Raw genomic sequence first — 19,087 nt, 5'->3', positions numbered from 1 at the left:
CTGTATAGAATAAATCAGTTTAGAAATTTGATACTGTAGTAAGTTTCAAAAAAGGTAATGTTTGTTTCTTAATTAGCAAACAGGTGATGGAAAGAGAAAAGGGAAAGAACATTTTCGACAATTTTGCCTCCACGATTCAAATATCTTGTTTTATAAAAATACCTTCTTATAACAAAATTAATTTGCTACAAAAAAGGTCCTATAAACTTTTTAGCTAAAGCAATTAGGGAAGCAGGACTTTCTATTTCTTTATTTTTGCATTGTAATTCCTATGGTGCGTAATGAGATGCAGCACCCGGTATAGATATACATATTTATTATTTTATTAAATATAATAGTAATTACCTAATTTTAATTTGTTTTTTTTTTGTAATCAGAAACAAATGTGTTTAAATACTCATATACTTTAATTAAAAAAAATATAGGAATAAAATAAATGGGAATTCTACAAAATAACTTTTTTCATAAAAATAATGACAACAAAAATATTACATATTTCTAAATTAAATATTCTAAAATATTATTATATTCTAAATATTAACAAAAAAAAACATCCTATATATAAAGCAAAATCAATCAATATCGATCAATTTCAATTCAAAACACAAACCACAAACAATAATGTTGCCGCCATGTCAGCTGTCAACATGACAACTGTCACGGTTTGACGGTTGACGAGCAAAGTTGTCATAAGCATCTGTAGTGCTAAAGTCCAGTTTACGCTCACGCTCATGCAAAGGCGAATGGCAGACGATCCCTTTTGGTAGTTGGATTTGTTTATGAAATTAATAGTATTAAGAACCAACCAAAACCAATGCTTCTTTTGACTAGTTTACAATCAAGGTGCACGATACAAAATACAAAAGCGCCACTTTAGGCGCCCGGCGCATGTACCAAAATTTTACACGCCATTTGAAATTTAAAAGCGCCACTTTGGCGCAAATGCGCCACACCTGGCAACCCTGCTGGTGGCCGCCATTTTTATAGTGTTTGTGTCCTTTTGATGTTTGTCACTCTGAACATTTTCAGTGTTGCCAACAAAAAAGATATTAAATAACGGTAATGAAGTTGCCGACGCTGACGTTTGACCTGTCACGAACTAAATTTATTTTTTTCATTGACAACAATAAAGTACAGAAATCTGTAAAAGTAGTTATTGGCCGGTAATAAAAACAGGCGGCCTACTTAAAAACCGTCCTACTAGACGTCGCCACGATCGATTACACCGGAATGTTTTGAAAGCCGACGTTTTGTTTTCACGTGTTTACCAATTTTCTGCCAAATCCGAGTACCGACCGAGCTGTTATGAAATCGAGCAACAAAATACACACATCCGAGCTGCACAGGTGACTCCCACGTTTGGCCGTTTTTTTTTTCGGAATTCAATTTTTCCCTATCCGTAAGTAAACAGTGAGAGGGCCGGATATCGGTGCGTGATTCGCGAATAATAATCATAAAAAAAAAAACGGGACGAAACGGTGCGAGCGGACCATGTCGTCGGCCCAGACATCAGAGAGCGATGCGTGGGCCCTATTATCGTTGAAATCGGCCCCGGCGAGCCCCTCGAAACTGCAGTGGAGCCCCGAGGACCGGGGCGACGTAATAGCCCGCATCGAAGCCAAAGAATTCGAATATTTGGTACGGCAGAATCGGATAGTGATCGGTAGGAACAGTTCACGTGGTGATGTCGATGTAAATATGGGACATTCGAGTTTTATTTCGCGGAGACATTTGGAGGTCTTTTTCGACCATCCGTACTTTTATATGAGCTGTAACGGGAAGAACGGGGTGTTTATCGACGGCGTGTTCCAGCGCAAGGGGGCCCCATCGATCAGGCTGCCCAAGGCGTAAGTTTTATGTTATGTAAACAAAGATCGACAAGACGACGACGCTGTATGAGTGTGTGCAATGTGTTTATTCTAGAGATTTTTTTTTTCGCTATAATAGCAGGCCTTGAGGTTTATATTTGTGAGGTTAATTTAACGTGCCGATCACGTGTTTCTTTTTTATACAGTTTTTTCCCTGAATAATTCGTCTCCTGGAATCGATATTACCTGGATAGATCCCCTCTGCCGATTAATCGGGGGGGCGAAGGGGTTACAATTACACACAGGGTCCTAATTTTGAACTATTTATTGAGCCAGTGACGTCAGCTGAATTGTGACACGACGATTTCGAACCTTATGTACATAGGACACAAGGATCATGTTTCACTTAACTTTCCTGTTTATTAATATAAAGTATTTCTACTTTACAGGCAAAATATTTACCTCATTATATTTTGTTTGTAGCTAGGTACTTTCAAAGAAACAACAATTTCATTATTTGCCTTATCTCCTTTTATTTATGTTGTCCCCTATACATTGTTGCCTATTGATTAATGAAAGTGTACTTGTTTGTTTGTATAGAATATCATTATCATAAAATTCATTAATGCTTCAATGCTGAATTTATAAATAAACTTGGCCAGGCAGCATTGAGTTAAGGCAAAGTATTGCCTAATATCACATTTATGGGGTCTTGGTTTTTGTTTATAAACAATATATTTGTACTTTTCAACCCCCAAGCATACTCAGTATAATTATTTTAATAAAGAGCCTCAAACTTATGTAGCATTTTTAGATATTTGTACTTCAAGGCAATAAAATGAATTTGGGACTATATTTTTGTTGATTTGGACTTGACTCTGTCCAACTAACCTAACCTTACTTTTCAAATTATATGTTTGAGAATCACTTTTTGGTACAGTTCTTTTGCTTGCCAAATATCAAACACTGCAATATACCAAATAAACCAAATATAACTCAACATTTTCTAAAGAAAAATTAGAAAAGAACTGAAAGTTTAAAATAATTGAGTAGATTAACACAAATAGGATTAAAGTATATCAGTATGTACCCAAAAAGTCATGTGCATAAAATGGTTCTATAAAACAAAATGATTCACTGCAAGTGAGTGCAAATTTCACTCACTTTATTCATATCCAATCAATTAGGAAATGGTCATTTTGTCTTGTAAGATTTTGATGCACCTCAAAAAGTACAGGTTTACATTAAGTAGGTATAAAAAATCTGAGAAATTCAAACATATAAAGACATGGCTGCATCAAAATTTACATACTACACTATGTGTCCCTGTAATCTGAATGATAAGACAAACCAGTAACTTTAACATAATGGCTGATATGTTAACTAAAATCTTATAACTTAATTTCTTATTAAATAGCTTAGCTTATCAAGCTTTACGATGATGCTCTTTTTCTAACTTTTAGAAGAATTTGATTCTCGATTATTTGTTTTCTCAGTATTTTTCTTTTATTAGGTATACTACACTTTATATTAGGGTGTCTGCGATCGGCCTAGAGCCAATTGGCACTGTTGAACAGAAAATAGAATATTGAATTCTAATATATTTAATGTAGAATCAATTTTGAAGCATACGTAATTTAAAAACTTACTCTGCACATATTTAAGTATGTCTATATGGGCATTATAAGAAATAACCTGTATTCTTGTGACGAATTCATAATGAGTTACTTATTTTATTGGGTATTATGTTATTTGTGGTAAATTTTACATAGATGAAACCTGTAGACCATTACCAAAAAGAATTAATGAACCTAAATCTTACATAAAAAACAACGATTTTCAAAAGTCCAAAATTACACAACATGCATTCGACAATAACCATAGAATAAACTGGAATGCTTCCTCAATTTTAGCAAGGGAACCAATTCCAAAATTACATAAACTTAAGGCAACTGTTTTGACAATTTCAAAGGCAAGTGCACTTATGTTGTTGTATTAAATGAAGATAAATGCTTAGCTACTTGTTCGGTTGATTTTAATAATACATGGATTCTTTGGCTAAAAAGAGAGGTAGAACAGGGCATTCTCAAAATTAATTAAAATATATGATATTCTTATATTTTCCATCATTAAATTACATTAAGCACTACTACTATTGAAACTTGAAACCTTGGTTCAAATTAGGTATTTTTATTTGTATAATTAGGTATTTCCTCCTCAATTCAATGATGCAAAGTATTTTTCAGTCTTCTGCAAATAAAAGAAACTCAGGCATAAAAGTGCAATAAATAGTGATATCATGGACAAATATAGAAAAGATTATTGAGGCAAGATTACTTCTTTAAGGACACTACTCGAGTGTTTGAGAACAATTTGAATTCAAGAAGCTGGAAATGTTTTATTAGATAGGAGACCTATTGAACCTCTTGAAAGGTCCAACCTATTGAAGACCTTTGAAAAATTCGCATACATAATATCCAATCTTCTACAGGTATAGTGTTGTATACTTTTTCAGTTGTGTCATCAGCAAAGAAAGTGAATTTTGAAAGAGTTTCCTCTTCATTTATATATTATATATTAAGAAAAAGATGGGCCCCAGAACTGATCGAATGTTTATAACCTTCTTTGCTGATCACACATGTGATTCCTACCACATGATATCTACTACACCGGAGATAAGGATTGACAAGTTTTTTATGATGATTAATAAAGTCAATGTCTTGATAAAATTATACAGCAACACTGAACTGTCCTGAAATGTTTCTATTATATTGAAGATGTAGTATTCCTAAGGTCTCTAAACCCAAACTGGCTTTCAACAATTCTAATGGCCATGCATGCCTCTTCAATTGTAGATATTACAGGCAAAAGTGATATTGTGGCCTGTAAATTTCTGGAAAAGTATTGTTTAAAACTAATATTTATTACATTAATCAAGGGAATTATGAAGTAGAGTTTTCTGTTATTCAGTTTCTACATGTTTTTATAAGTACTATATTTTAAATTTAGGTGTCTGCAATTGACAGACACTGTAATATTAAATAATGAAAATTCTACTTATATTCCTGTTGTTTCAAGGTCTTTTCCCTTAACAATTTTTCTTACGGTTCATCCACCAGTAGTATTCCACTTATTCTTGGCCTCCATTTTCTTATAGCTACGTGAAGTTTTATTAAGTTCTCTGCTTATTTGACTTAGATTTTATATGCAGAGTATCTAACAGTGTCATCTGGAAACAAGATTTATTCATACAAACTGCTGAAATTAATTCAAGGATAAGGGATGTGTCTCTATTAGCAATGGACCTTACTTTTCTCAACTAGATTTAAATCAATTCTAAGTGATTATAGAAAAACACTTTGATCATCTCAATGAAATGTTTATTTATTTACCCATTCATTCTGATTGCAATATATTTGTATAATTGTTAATTTTTGATAAGAGGAGGTCATGAATGTAAAAGTTCTAAAAATATACCTGGATTAGGAAAAATCAATAAAGAAAGGGGTTTTAGTGCTGTCATTGATGGTCATTTCATCATTTTTCTGAAGGGAATCTTGCTAATAATGAGGTAAATTATTAGAAAATTTGAGCCAAGACCAGAATTTAAACTTAAAAGGTTTGACACTTCGACCTTTATTCACCTTAAATAATTAATTGAAAGCATTTAATCCTCTGTCAGCTAATCGATTTTCTAAGACACTTTTCTTGTGCAAAATTGAAATATTCTTCAGTTGATCTTAGTACTTCCTACTACTTAATTTTATAACATATAATTAAGGTTAAACTTATCATTTTGGGTGTTCTGATATCCTTACGACCATCACTTGGATGATAATATCTTATTTTAATATGGGCTTTAAAAGTCTCATTCAATCAAAATAAAACTTTCTTATAGTTGTCAGTATCTGAATAATTCCAATAACTGTTATTCATATTACAATTTCCATAGAATTGGTAGTTGTTATATATTGTTTAAATTGATTCTACTATAGGCTCTATTTTATTGCTGTGTAGATTAAAAGGGTGAAAAGAATCCAGGTCGAACCAGAGACGGGGTAGCACGTGCCCGCCACCACCACCACCACTACCGGTAAAACTCGGGGGAGGGATACGAGTATTCCTTAACTTCCTGGGGCAAATAAACCGTCACGAGGGGGGGAAAATAGCTGAACTCCGGTTCAAGGTCTCTGCCAGGCCGAATCAATTTTTGGCCCGAAAATATACCGCTGGTGGAGCCGACCTTCCTTCCGCGTATTTCGCCTGGCAACAACACGCAACCGGGGACGTACGTAAAGTTGTACGTTAAAGTTCACTCGCTTTTCTAGTGTTTTTGTTTACTTACTCTCTCGCCGACGTTTTCACTTTATATACGATGCCGGTATTGAGGATACGAGGGTTACCAGTAGCACTTTTTTAGCTGCTGTTTAATTAATATCGTTTACATTTTTTGAATGTCCCGTTTGACAGTTAAGTTGTTTCGGTTTTGGATGAGTTGAGTTAAACACATACCAGCCCTTACACTTTTAAATTTTATATATCAAATGATGCATCCTTACAAATTAATTAAGAAAAAAATTAATAGTTAGACACATGTTGGGTGTTTAAATACAAACATTGAACAATAGGAAATTCACTTATAATTTGTAAGTTTCTCAAGAAATTCCAAGTGAAAACTGCCGACTTTTGTCCAGTATGGCAACACTGCCGTTTATTATCCTGAAAAATTGACATATTGGAGAGTTTTCGCATAGCAATGTTTTGAAAATTATGTCATTTACTAAGAAGTTTTTTTGATTTTCTAGGGGAAAATATGGTTCATCATGTACTATGTTGCCTTGTTCTCATGTTGCTTTATTAATTGAACTAGAAAAGCCATAGCTATAAAGAATATTTAAATAATCATTAACCAAAGCTTGTATTAAATAAATCAATATTTATGTCACCTGCATAAATCTGAACACCACTTTGATATATTACATTTACAAGTCTTCAATCTTTGTAGAAGGCGACCCATATGGGGCGATTACATCAAATGCTATTTTATTTTTACATATTGAGAATATTTGAATATAATAATAAAATCAATAGTGAAACAGTTTAAAAAAAAAAACTAATCAACTTACTGTAGTACTAACTGGCAACACTGTTTTAATCTAACCTAACATAACCTATTATTGGCTGTCACTTGTCAAATGTATATTTACAAGATTTTACCACGCCATAACGAACCAAAATATAGATGATTTTATAAGGGGTTTGTAATTAGCAAGGATTTATATAGTAAAAATTTCTATATTATTCTATCATAAACACAGACAATTTACAATAATTCGGTTTTGAGAAACAGTGAACCAAATACGTTTAAATAAGGATGGTGATACATTATCCACGTATTAAAGGAGGAAGCTATATCACCTGTTGCAGACCATATTATACTCAAGCGTCGTTTATAAATCGCCAAAAACTACGTCAAACGTCAACGTTGTCAACTTCATTACCGTTATTTAATATATTTTTTGTTGGCAACACTGAAAATGTTCAGAGTGTCCAACATCAAAAAGACACAACCACTATAAAAATGGCAGTGGCCATGCATTATCAGTCCAGGTATATTTTGTAAGTTCGTGGACGCCACGTATAGAAATTTGTATTTAAACCGCCAAATTAGTATTTTCCCCTTCAGGTAGAATATCTATTAAAAAATCCCTCCCATCAGCATGAAAATATTGAATTTTCATTAAAAGTTTATTTTTATAAAGCGAAAATATTTTGTATCCAATCACATACAAGGCGAGAGAATAGAACGCACTGGAGAGCAAAAAGTATTTTCGGATAGGTCAGACGGGAAAAGCATATCTACACATACTCGATCAGTTTATATTTATAAACCCGCGATCTGTTGGTAAAATGCCACACAACCTAGGTCATTATTAATCAGTTGACTAACTAACAAAAATAGGGAGGCGGTTTCAATGAAACATATAATAATAACTTAAAACATTTTCCAGGTGTACCTTCCGGTTTCCGAGCACCAACATCCGCTTGTCCTTCCAATCGTTGGTGGACGATGGTTTGGACTCGACCGCGCCGAATATCCGCGAGGTGTCGCCGGTGCGCATCCGCGAACGGGCCGGCGGGGGCGGAGGCTCCGGGGGCGCCATGCACCCCCTTCGCATCAACATACCGGAGGGTGAGTTCGGAAGTCCGTTCCCGTCGCCTACCGGAACTATTAGCGCGGCCAATAGTTGTCCGGCTAGTCCCAGGGGTAAGTTGGTTTCTATCACCATTGGACAACTGTTAATTTTTTTTTATAGGACACCATGGTGTCAGTAGTCATAGTAAAAGGAACGTGCAGGCCGACCTGCAAATGGTGGCGGCGTACGCGGCCGCCCAGGTGGCTCATCGGGAAGTCGGAGACCAAGTGCAACAAAGTCACAGTCCAGACTATCGACATAATACTTCCAATGGAAATGCTGTAAGATATATATACGTTTTTTTTTTACAGACAACTTTAACTCTTTAGCTTGCAGGCCCTCATAAATCGGTCTCTAGCTCAGGAAGTTCTTGGGCTACAGAAATTCTTTGTATACAAAAATAATCCTTTAAAGCTGCTCTAATTTTAGGTGAAAAGCCTCTAAAAGTACATAAATTAGATTTTGAATTATCGTGGGTTGAAATCAATTAAATGCTCGAGGGGCGCATACATCGATTTTAGAAATCGCCGGGATTTCAAATCGATTTCCGAGGGATTTCATAATTTTAGTATGGCCCGAAGGAGGATATGGAAAGGATTCACACATTTTAACTGTGGATAGAAGTACTTACACTACCGCTCAAAAGTATTTGCCCACATATGACTGTTTTAAAGTTATTACTGAAAATAATAAACCTTCAGTTCAACAATCAGTTATTCTTATGAAACGGTTTATTTACAACAAAATGAATATAAACAACACATTATTCAATTAATTAAATTTAAGAAAATCAATTTTTGGATTCATCTACATGTCCGCCTCGATTTTTAATAACAGCTTCACTTCAGAGTTTCGGCACAGCATAAAGAAACCAGCAGACGCACTTCAATAAAAATACATTGGCTTGAATAAGCGAGTTCGGTGCATGTGTACTAATGCAGGCGCGGCATATTTGCTTAGAGTAGGGATGCCGCTGACACTCGCTACGGTCCACGCGGCTTTTGCCTTGGCTAGAGCCGGACTTAAACATTTTTTTAGATATTATTATCTTGTAAAATAAAAATACCTACATAGTACAAATATTTATTTTTTAATAGTATTAAAGTTCATACATTAACAAAATATTTAAACAAAAATAAACATCGCATTTCTACATCTAACAACGACGATATAGAAGAATACGTGCAGGAAGTTAATTAGGTATGTACCATAAATTTAAGAGACCATTCTTTGAGTAATTTTAATTAAAATCAGAAAAGTTTTTATAAAAAACGCTACGCTTTGTAAAAACGCTATCAAAATAGTCACTAAGTACGGCGCTGAACTAGGCGATACACCTATGAACACAGTTCGATAAACAGTGAGCTCGGCATCCGGAGAATATGGCTGCGGTATGGCTAAGGATGCTATTAGTTCGCTTACATTTTCGAGCGGAGTGCGACTGCTGGTTTCTTTATGCTGTGGTTTCGGTAGTTTTTTAATTAATTTATCCAAAGTTTCCTGAGGTATTTTGTGCCACTCGTCTTGGATGATGCTCCACAAGTCTTCTTTTGATGTGGGGCATGATTTTCGCACTTGTCTATCCAGTTCATCCCACAGTAATTCGATAGGATTGAGGTCCGGTGATTGTGGGGGCCAGACCATAACTTTCAGAAGATGTTGCCTTTGTAATTGAGCTAAATATTGCTTGCACAATTTCGACGTGTGTGTGCTTGGGATCATTGTCATGTTAAAAGATGAAGTTTTCCCCAATTATTCGAGTAGTAGTGAGTAATTTCATGTTGAAATTTGCATTCTAAATATTGTACAAATACAGTCAATATTTTTTGTTCTATTGAAGGGTGTTTTATATATATCTTAAAGACACTGTCTTTTAAACTGTGTCTACAGATTTTAACTGCCATACTTAGTTTTTTTGTAATTCAGTTAAATAAATCCACTAAAAACGAAGAGTTTAACTCTGCTCTTAAGGGAGTTAATGCGCGTTTGGTTTTATTTCAATTTTTCTTATCCCTTATAATAAAAAACGTACCACCTTCTTTAAAACTTATTTATTTGCTGTATTCTCGGTTGTAATTCTTGGAATATTTCTATTTACATTTTTAAATCCTTTGCAATTTCTTAATTCTTTTGGTCTCGTTTATCTCGAGCACTTGTCCAACATACCATGTGTCATATATAACTGCGTAGTAGTTTTCCATTTTTATTTTAACCTCACTTTTCGATTGGATAGATCAAAATTATTTTGTGTATCTTTTTCATCAGAATTATCTATCTACAAAACTTTCTTCTTCAAATTCACTTTGAACGAGAAATTTACTTAAAATTGTATTGTTGTGACGAATTCATAATGAGTTACTTATTTTATTGCATATTACGTCACTTATAGCAAAATTTCTAAATTGCTTTTTGCTATAAGTGACGTATGAGAAATTTACTATCGCTATCTGTGGAAGTTTCACTGTAATTATCTAATTTTGAAAAACTCTTTTTGCCCTTTTCTTAAATACAGAGCACTACGGCTTATCAGGTCTCCCATTCGTACTCAATTACATCTCAATAATTCAGTCACCTGAAAACATGATTTATTATGCCTAAATATTGTCCTCGGAACTCTCCCTTTAATCTCTAGGAAAGAAATCTTAAAAGCTTTCTTAGTACTACTCGAAAATGCCTTCAAATAAATAAATCTCATTCTGTCTTTATCCTCCAGGTCCATACTTCATAAATCCGACCCTAACCCAGAAAGTTCTTGAGTTACAAGAGTTTTTCATGTAGGAACTTAATCTTTAAAACTTAAAGTGAAAACGTCATAAAAGGACTTAAAGTAGTTTTTGAGTTAACAGGGATTGAAACTAATGAAATGCTTATCTATCAAAAGGGATTAAACTTGAAACCTAAAAACATGATTTATACCCAAATATTCTCCTCAGAACTGCTCCTACACGCTCCTGGCAAAAATGTTGAAAGTTTTCTTAAGAAATTATATAAAGTCGCATCAAATGCCTGAGAAAAATGTCGATTTACTTTAAATTTTTGGAAAACCTAAAAAAATAAGTCAATGCCTGAAATGCAATAAAAAATTATTTCCAATGCTATAATTGTGTAAATTGCCTGAAAAATAAAAAAAATTTCAAATGTCTTGAAAACACAAAAACTTTTAGAAAAATCACATAAAATGCCTGCAAATTATTAAAAAAATTATTCAAATTCTTAAAAAATAAATAGAATATAACAAGTACCTGAAGAACATGAAAAACTATTACAAATCTTAGGAAGACATAAACAAATTAAGTACCTAATCCCTTGAAGACACCCAAAAAAGACAACGAAGGTCTTCATTTTGAAAAATAATCTGGAATTTATAAGAAATTACGTCAAATGCCTGGAATAAAATAAAAATTTCTTTCCAAGGCCTGGATGACACAAATTCTTACTTAGACTTAGAAAGTTATTAGGTTACAAGAATTCTTCATATATTAAATTAATCTTTCAAACTTGCTCTAACTTAAGGTGAAAACCTCATAAAACTACCTAAAGTATCAGTACGGATTGAAACCGCCCCTGAGTTATTCAAATTCTGATTTATGAACTGTAATTGCCGAAGAACTAAAACCCGCATTAAACGTACATATGTAATAAAACCCGTTAATTATACGAATAAATTTACAAAACGAGGATACATAACTAATTCATTCTAGTTTATACGGGAAAAAATGCTACTGCGTCGTAAAAATTATAATTTTACTACGACTGCACGCGGAAACGCAATTTATTATACATATTATTACAAACCAGATATTTATCATAAGCATTTTCTGAATGGCAAAGTTTAACCAGCTCGGTCGGTCTAGGCCGGCATTGGATTGTAAACAAATTAAGAAACCGATCGTGCAACGTTATTATCGAGATTTCCCCACACGGTTTTATGGATTGGTAAATATTGCGTAATAATTTAAAAAAACATGTCAATGAAACCTCACTTTTTGTTGCTCCCATTCTAAATCCGCCCTCTATTGGATAAACTGGAAGATTTCTGGGATAAAACGTGATTGAAAATAAACACTTTAGTGTAAAATTTGGGTATTTTAAAATTAAACTTACGTGAGTATTGACAATGCAATTCATTCAGCGAGCTCCACCATGTATACAGCAAGAGATTGAGAGTACCATGAAACAAAAATGTTTACGATTTACTGTACTGACCCATCTAATAAAGATTAAGTTTACTCGCCGGGGAACCTCGGTCCCCTTGATTCAGTCATGCCAACAACCATCAATATAGTTACTTTATGTTTGGTAATCATTTACATACTAAATATTATACTAATAATTACATAGTGTCCCCTAAAATAGTTAAGGCTACCCCAGACAATCCGCTGCCGCTAAGCAGTAAGCATCTCAACACTCGGAAACTAAGATAACATATACCGAGATCTTAGAATCCAAATGTGTCAATCGAGAAGACAAGTGAGAGCCCTCTATAATTCACAAGACCAACTCGAAGGAACTGCGCGCTCAGAGGGCATCTCTGTCAATTGCTACACAATCAACTACAACCTGGTAATACCTCGCTAAACAGCGACAAACTCTGGTATACCATAAAACTCTAGCCATGGACTTATACAACAACAATATAAAATATTACTTACATGTCGACATGATTAACCTGTGCACAAAACAGTCACAACCATTCTAATATCCACCTAGTGGACAAACACCACTACTTCTGGTTAACTATGACCACTCTATATACATGGCTCTTTATAAGCCGAAGCACTCACTGCCTCTTTTTCTTTTCTGGGTCTCTCTTAATCTCTGCTTATATTAATATTTATGTTTAGGGTATAGATTTTCAAGGATGTAAGATAATTCTCGGGCGATTGAGACACTTTTAAACGAATACAAATAAAAATTTAACTTTTTATTTCAACACAGGTCTTAAATTGGAAACCTGTGGCGATCTAGAAGAATTAGTAAAAATATCAGACTTTACTCCTATAATCTCTATTTATTTATCCCTATTTATTAAATAAGATTTGACTCAATCTAATATTACTGACATTATACTGATGTAGGTCTTTTATTATTGAAGTATGCCTTTTCATTAATTTAATGCCATTCATTATCATAGGTGCGTGAAGTCTCGATTGTCTGATTCACATAATTTTCCATAGAAGAACAATTTTCAAGTGTTCTCAACAGACCGGTTTTCCTGGTTGCACAGTCTATTTTCATCTAGCTCCTTAATGTATTTCATACATTGGCATCTCAGCTCCTCTGATACGCAAGTACAGTAAAGGATCTAGAGATCTAGACACAACTTTTGTCATTCTTTTTATTTATTTCTTTATTTATTTATTTGCAAGTATCAACATACGTACCTACATAAAAATATAAATATACATACTTAAGTACTGTAATAAATAATAAAAGGAAATACACAATGCGCATAATAAAGCAGAAATTGGCCACAATAATTTATATACATACACATTTACATAGCTTTAAAGAAGTAGACAAAGTTTATTTTAAGTCCTAAATACTGAATATTATAGCAGATTTGCCAGGTTGATACAAAGATAATAATGAACAGAATATTGCAAACTACCCAAACCCAAAAACCATTAAAAAAGCAAGTAAACCATTAGTCGCAATCTAACAAATTGAAAAATTATAATTATATGTAATACAGTAAAAAAAAAAAAAAAATACATCGCCCAAAAAGCATCCCAATCAACAATAACAAGCATTCACCTAATTAGATGGTTATTTCAAACTAAGGCTAGTTATTTAAAATTAAAATAAAACAAAAATAAAAGATTTGCATTAAAAATATGGATTTTACTTATATTTCTAATTTCCAAGGGCAGCAGATTAGTGTTACTCTTAGGCACTTCAATATGGTCATTAGCTTTATTTCTAGTCAGGCAACTATGCTTAAGACAAGTTTTATTTTATTATTCTTCTAAACACAAACACTAACATCGAAAACTTCCCTTGAATAAAGCATTCTTGTTGGATCAAGTTTGTGTTTCTTATATATTATTTTCAATATATAGTTTTGTACTATGGTCAATAGATATAAAGCTCGATTATACAGCCCACCCCACACAACAATGTCATATCTTATCAAATACTCTACAATGGGTTTGTAAACTTATTCAAATTTTTTCTCAATATATAAAATTTATATAATTATTTTCTAACTGTTAATGTTAGTTTTAGAATCTGTTGATCCCATTTAAGGTGTCTATCAATTATTATACCTAAATATCAAATATGTGTGACTTCTTTAATAACCTTACCTAAGTCTTTTATGAAGTCGAAAGAGGAACGTTTTGTGTCGGATATTGAAAAGGCAATATAGTTTATTTTGTTTAAATTTAATGTTAATTTAAATGAGTTTAACCAACTCTGAACAATACAAAGTCCATGTATTACACTTTGCTTGACGTCATTCCATGATTTTGCCGAGAATATTGCGGCACTCCTATTTTGATATCTAAAGGGTCACTTAATGCATCTTCAATTTTTACATATTGTACCCTACCGCTCAAGTAACTCTTAAAGACTAATAACAAATACCTGACACATCACTAAGCAGTTCAGTTCTGTTTTAGTTTATTTAGTATTATTTTTTTAAACTGGTTCAGACATTGTTGAATCAATGTCAATATTGGAAGCATATAAGTTAAAATATTCACAAAGTTTATAAATGGGAAAATTTTTATAAATGTTGGTTCGTGGATAAGTCAGATCAACTACTAATGGATGGCAAGTGTTAATTTTGTTTAAAGCAAAAGGTAACTGACCAGGAATCTCAGGACAATCTATTTTGTTTCTCAGTATTTTGAAAAGAGTGCACAAAAATATTCTAATTCTTCTTTTACTCAGAGGCAGTCTATCATAAACCTGCAATGACTATTATCCCATATACCAAATTTCCTAAATTTTCTAATTTTTACTTTTGATAAAATGTGTTTAGAAAATGAAAGAGTCTGGTCAAAAATCACTCCTAGATCCTTCTGCTGGGGCATACTTTAAAGTTGTTCACCATTAAAGGTATACCAGTAGGCAACATCCCAAAATTCATTTTGCAAAGACTGAATCTGACGGAAACAGTTGAAATCGTCTTTGCATTTTTATTATTGCACGTCAGGCCGTTAATAGCAGTCAAAAATAACAGTGGTCCAAGATTGGCGCCCTGTGGAACACCAGAAATACTTTTAAACATACACGACTTGGAACCTTTAGTTTCAACATATTAAAACCTACAACTGAGGTATGACTGTATTAGGCACATTAGGCTTTCTCCTTATCTGTATAGATAACATCAACCTGGGCTTTTCCATTAATAGCTTCATGGACATATTGACGGAATGAGACAAGATGAGTGAAAGTTGATTTTTTGGCCAAGAAGCCATGTTGACATGAAGTAATGCGACCACCTATTTCACTAAATAGGCGCTCTTTTGGCCAGCAACACTGTATTTGTTTCTGAATTTAAGCTCCTAAAGGATAAGAACATTTTCAGAACATTCGCACAACAAATTAGCAACGTTCAATTCAGGACTGTCCCCACACTTTCCGTATGCCCTAAAAGGACTACTTTATTAGGTTATGTACAATTTGATGTCATACAAATCAATAACCCTGTGCGACAAGTTGCTACATATTGCAGAGGGCACGTGTAACATACTTTAGAGACCCGATGTTATTGATTTAATTTTAAATGTAATCAAAACATCCTCATCATAAAAAAGGGAATTTTCATGTCTAGAAACTGCTTTTATACTCCTTAAAAATTCCGTTTGTTCTTGACTATAGACATGTTTGTTTTATAGACACCGTCCTCCATGATGAACGAGGGCGGCAGTTACGTGGCGGGGGGCAGCAGTAGCAGTAGCGGGGGCGGCAACAGTAAAGACGACTCGAAACCGCCGTTTTCTTATGCCCAACTGATCGTGCAGGCGATCGCGAGCGCCCACGACAAACAGCTCACCCTTTCCGGGATCTACAGCTACATAACCAAACATTATCCGTACTATAGGACGGCGGACAAGGGCTGGCAGAACTCGATTCGCCATAATCTTAGTCTCAATAGGTATTTTATAAAGGTAGGGTATGACGGTAATAAATTAGAGAGAAACGGTTTATTGATGGTTGTTGTTTTTTCTTCTTGGCGGGGTTGGTTTTTTTTAGGTTCCGAGAAGTCAAGAGGAGCCGGGCAAAGGTTCGTTTTGGAGGATCGATCCTCAATCGGAGAACAAACTGATAGAGCAAGCTTTTAGGCGCCGGAGGCAACGGGGCGTTTCGTGCTTTAGGGCTCCCTTCGGTTTAAGCTCAAGGTAGATCTTTTGTATTTATTTATAGTACCCTAATAATGTCAATAGAAAAACAGTTCTGGGCATTTTTATAAGGTTTGTTTCAATCGGGAGAGAACAATCAAAAAACTTGTCACGGAATTGCCCTTAATTGGCGAAAAGTAGTAGAGAAATACCTTGTAAAGTACTTGTAAAGTTTCTGCTGGGATATCGCAGGAGAAACCTCGGGTATCAAAGTAAATATTTCTGGCAAAACTATTCTTCAGATCCATAACTCGTAAATATGACTAGAAGTATTGGGCTTTGATAATTCTTTAAACAGCTTGGGGAAACGATCATTAGGCATAGAGGTGCTTAGAGGCGAAAAGTGCGCTTTGCTACTCGATATCTGCCGATATTATTATGGTTATTCTGTTAAAAATAAAAACAGCAGATACTTATCAGACGACCGGAAGCGGTGTTGTCATTATTTTGGACAATACCTAATTTCAAGTTCCCCAACCTGTAAATATACTCGAGACTTTTGCCGAGTTTCGGGCATTCATCATTTTTCTTTTAAGCTATTACATTTACCTCTTATAAAATTAGTTTGCTATTTTTAGTTATCAACTAATGGGGACGATTTTAGTAATTTAACAAAACCTCGCCAGAGTGTGGTACATTGGGTCAGGGATCTGTATATATAAGCCCTTTGCAATCAGATCATAAGAGCCTTATTCACTCTAAAATTCTTACACTACAACAATCAATAACGTTTAATTTATTGCACGCTCTTAAATGCCAATATACGATTAAATTTTGTAATTTATATATTATTATCAATGTACTGACGATTTTCTTTCATTGTCTCACCGCCAAATCACAAATGTAGGTCTTATCTGACCGCATTCGGTGGCGAAAACTCACTTTTGTTATGATTGAATGTTATCACTGAGGTGTTCACACCAATATATTAAAAATGACTTTACTTTTGTTAACTTCAGTTAAGCTAAGAGGGAGCACCCTAATAACTTCAACTTCTGAGAAGGGGAGAAGAGAGAGAAGTTATAAGAAAGAAAGAAAGAAAATGTGCTATATTACGTAAGACAACAAAATCTTGTGTACAAGCATCCTAAAAACTAAAAAATTCCAAATTTACTTTAAATTTCAAATTTCAAACAAACATAACATCTAAAACACTTTACCATAACATTTACACACATTACCAAAATTAATCATAACAAAACAGATTGAGAAAAAAAAAGCATCTTTTTGATAAATTTCATTAAAAAATAAGTAAAGCTGTCAATAAAACAGAATTTAGAAGAAGTAAATTAAATTATTTAACAGGAAACAAAACTAAAACACTAAAATGATGTCAGAGCACAGGTTAAAAGGTATCATTGAAAAAATCGTCAAGGCTATAATATGCCCTGGATAATAAAAGTGATTTTAATTCCTTTTTGAATCTCTTAACTTCTAAAATTTGTCTAATACATAGAGGAACATGGTTGTAAATTTTTTTGCTAAGGTATATAAGTGAGTTGGTGAGGGAGGATGTAGGGATTGGTAAGGGAAAATCGTTAACCTGGCGAGTCGTATGACCAGTGTTAGAGGGAGGTTTAGGACATTTGTGAATAAGAGTAGCTGTTTCTAAGATAAAAAGAGAAAAAAGAGTTAGGATTTTTTGAGATATAAAGAGAGGTTTACAAGAATCTCTTAACCCAGCGGAACATAGGTATCTAACTGCCTTTTTTTGAATCACAAAAATTATGTTTAATAATCCCTTGTTGCTTAAACCCCAAAAAGGCAAGCCATAACGAAGGTGGGACTCAATAAGAGAAAAGTACACTGAACGTGCAACTACCCCTCCCAGCTCATGCCCCGCCATTCTTACTGCAAAGCATCCAGAGGATAATTTTGATGCAAGATTTAGGGTATGATCCTCGAAGCGAAGGCGACCATCAATGGTAATACCAAGGAACTTACAGCTTTCTTTGTTTTGCAAGGGGGAGTTTTCACTAAACATAAGGCCCTGAACGTCACACTTAAATCCCATAATAAAGGTTTTGCCCACATTAAATACAAGCCTGTTTGCAGCACACCACTCCGATAAAATCTTAAGATCCTTAAAAACCTGGGCTCTAACATTATCAGAATCTCTATGATTCCATAAAATGGTGGTATCATCAGCAAACTGAACCACTTTGCCCTGCAGTTTTAATGAACCCAAATCATTTACATAGAGCAAAAATAATAGTGGTCCTAACACTGAACCCTGAGGTACTCCAGTTTTAAGGGATCTGGAATCGGATAAACATCCAGATACTGTAACTCTTTGGGTACGATTAGACAGATAGGATTCCAGCCATTGCAATGCCACACCTCTAAAGCCATAATTATTGAGCTTAGACAGCAGTATTCCATGAGTAAACACTGCCGCCGCGGACTTTCCAGAATTTAAGGACACATAGACACTCTCCAAAAAGCCGAAAACAGCGTCATGAGTCCCTTTTCCCGTTTGAAATCCAAACTGATTTGCAGATAAAATGCAATTATGTTGCAAAAAAGATAAAATTCTGATTTTTGCAAGTTTTTCAACTATCTTGGAGAGGGTAGATAATATAGAAATTGGACGGAAATTACAAGGCTCACTCACATCTCCACCCTTATAAAGAGGGATAACCACTGCCTCCTTCAAACATGCTGGAAAGATGCCATTATGAAAGGAATTGTTTATGGCAGAAGCTAAGGCATTCAATGCTGAGTCAGGCAA

At 34.2% G+C, this 19,087-nt stretch overlaps 1 protein-coding gene across 1 annotated transcript in view; it reads left to right on the top strand.

The window, feature by feature from the left end:
- The first annotated feature begins 1,234 nt into the window (after positions 1–1,234).
- Positions 1,235–19,087, top strand: part of LOC126737245 (forkhead box protein K1) — a 38,639-nt gene continuing 20,786 nt past the window's right edge. Inside the window, exons 1-5 of the mRNA XM_050442051.1 lie at positions 1,235–1,847; positions 7,820–8,076; positions 8,126–8,286; positions 15,853–16,125; positions 16,211–16,356. Coding sequence (XP_050298008.1) covers positions 1,492–1,847; positions 7,820–8,076; positions 8,126–8,286; positions 15,853–16,125; positions 16,211–16,356 — 1,193 coding nt within the window. The 5' untranslated portion in view covers positions 1,235–1,491. The remainder of the gene's footprint in view (positions 1,848–7,819; positions 8,077–8,125; positions 8,287–15,852; positions 16,126–16,210; positions 16,357–19,087) is intronic.

The sequence above is a fragment of the Anthonomus grandis genome, chromosome 6 (assembly GCF_022605725.1).
Source record: "Anthonomus grandis grandis chromosome 6, icAntGran1.3, whole genome shotgun sequence".
Classification (NCBI taxonomy): domain Eukaryota; kingdom Metazoa; phylum Arthropoda; class Insecta; order Coleoptera; family Curculionidae; genus Anthonomus; species Anthonomus grandis.
Note: the sequence above shows the minus strand (reverse complement) of the source record. Positions and strands in the feature narration are given on the sequence as shown.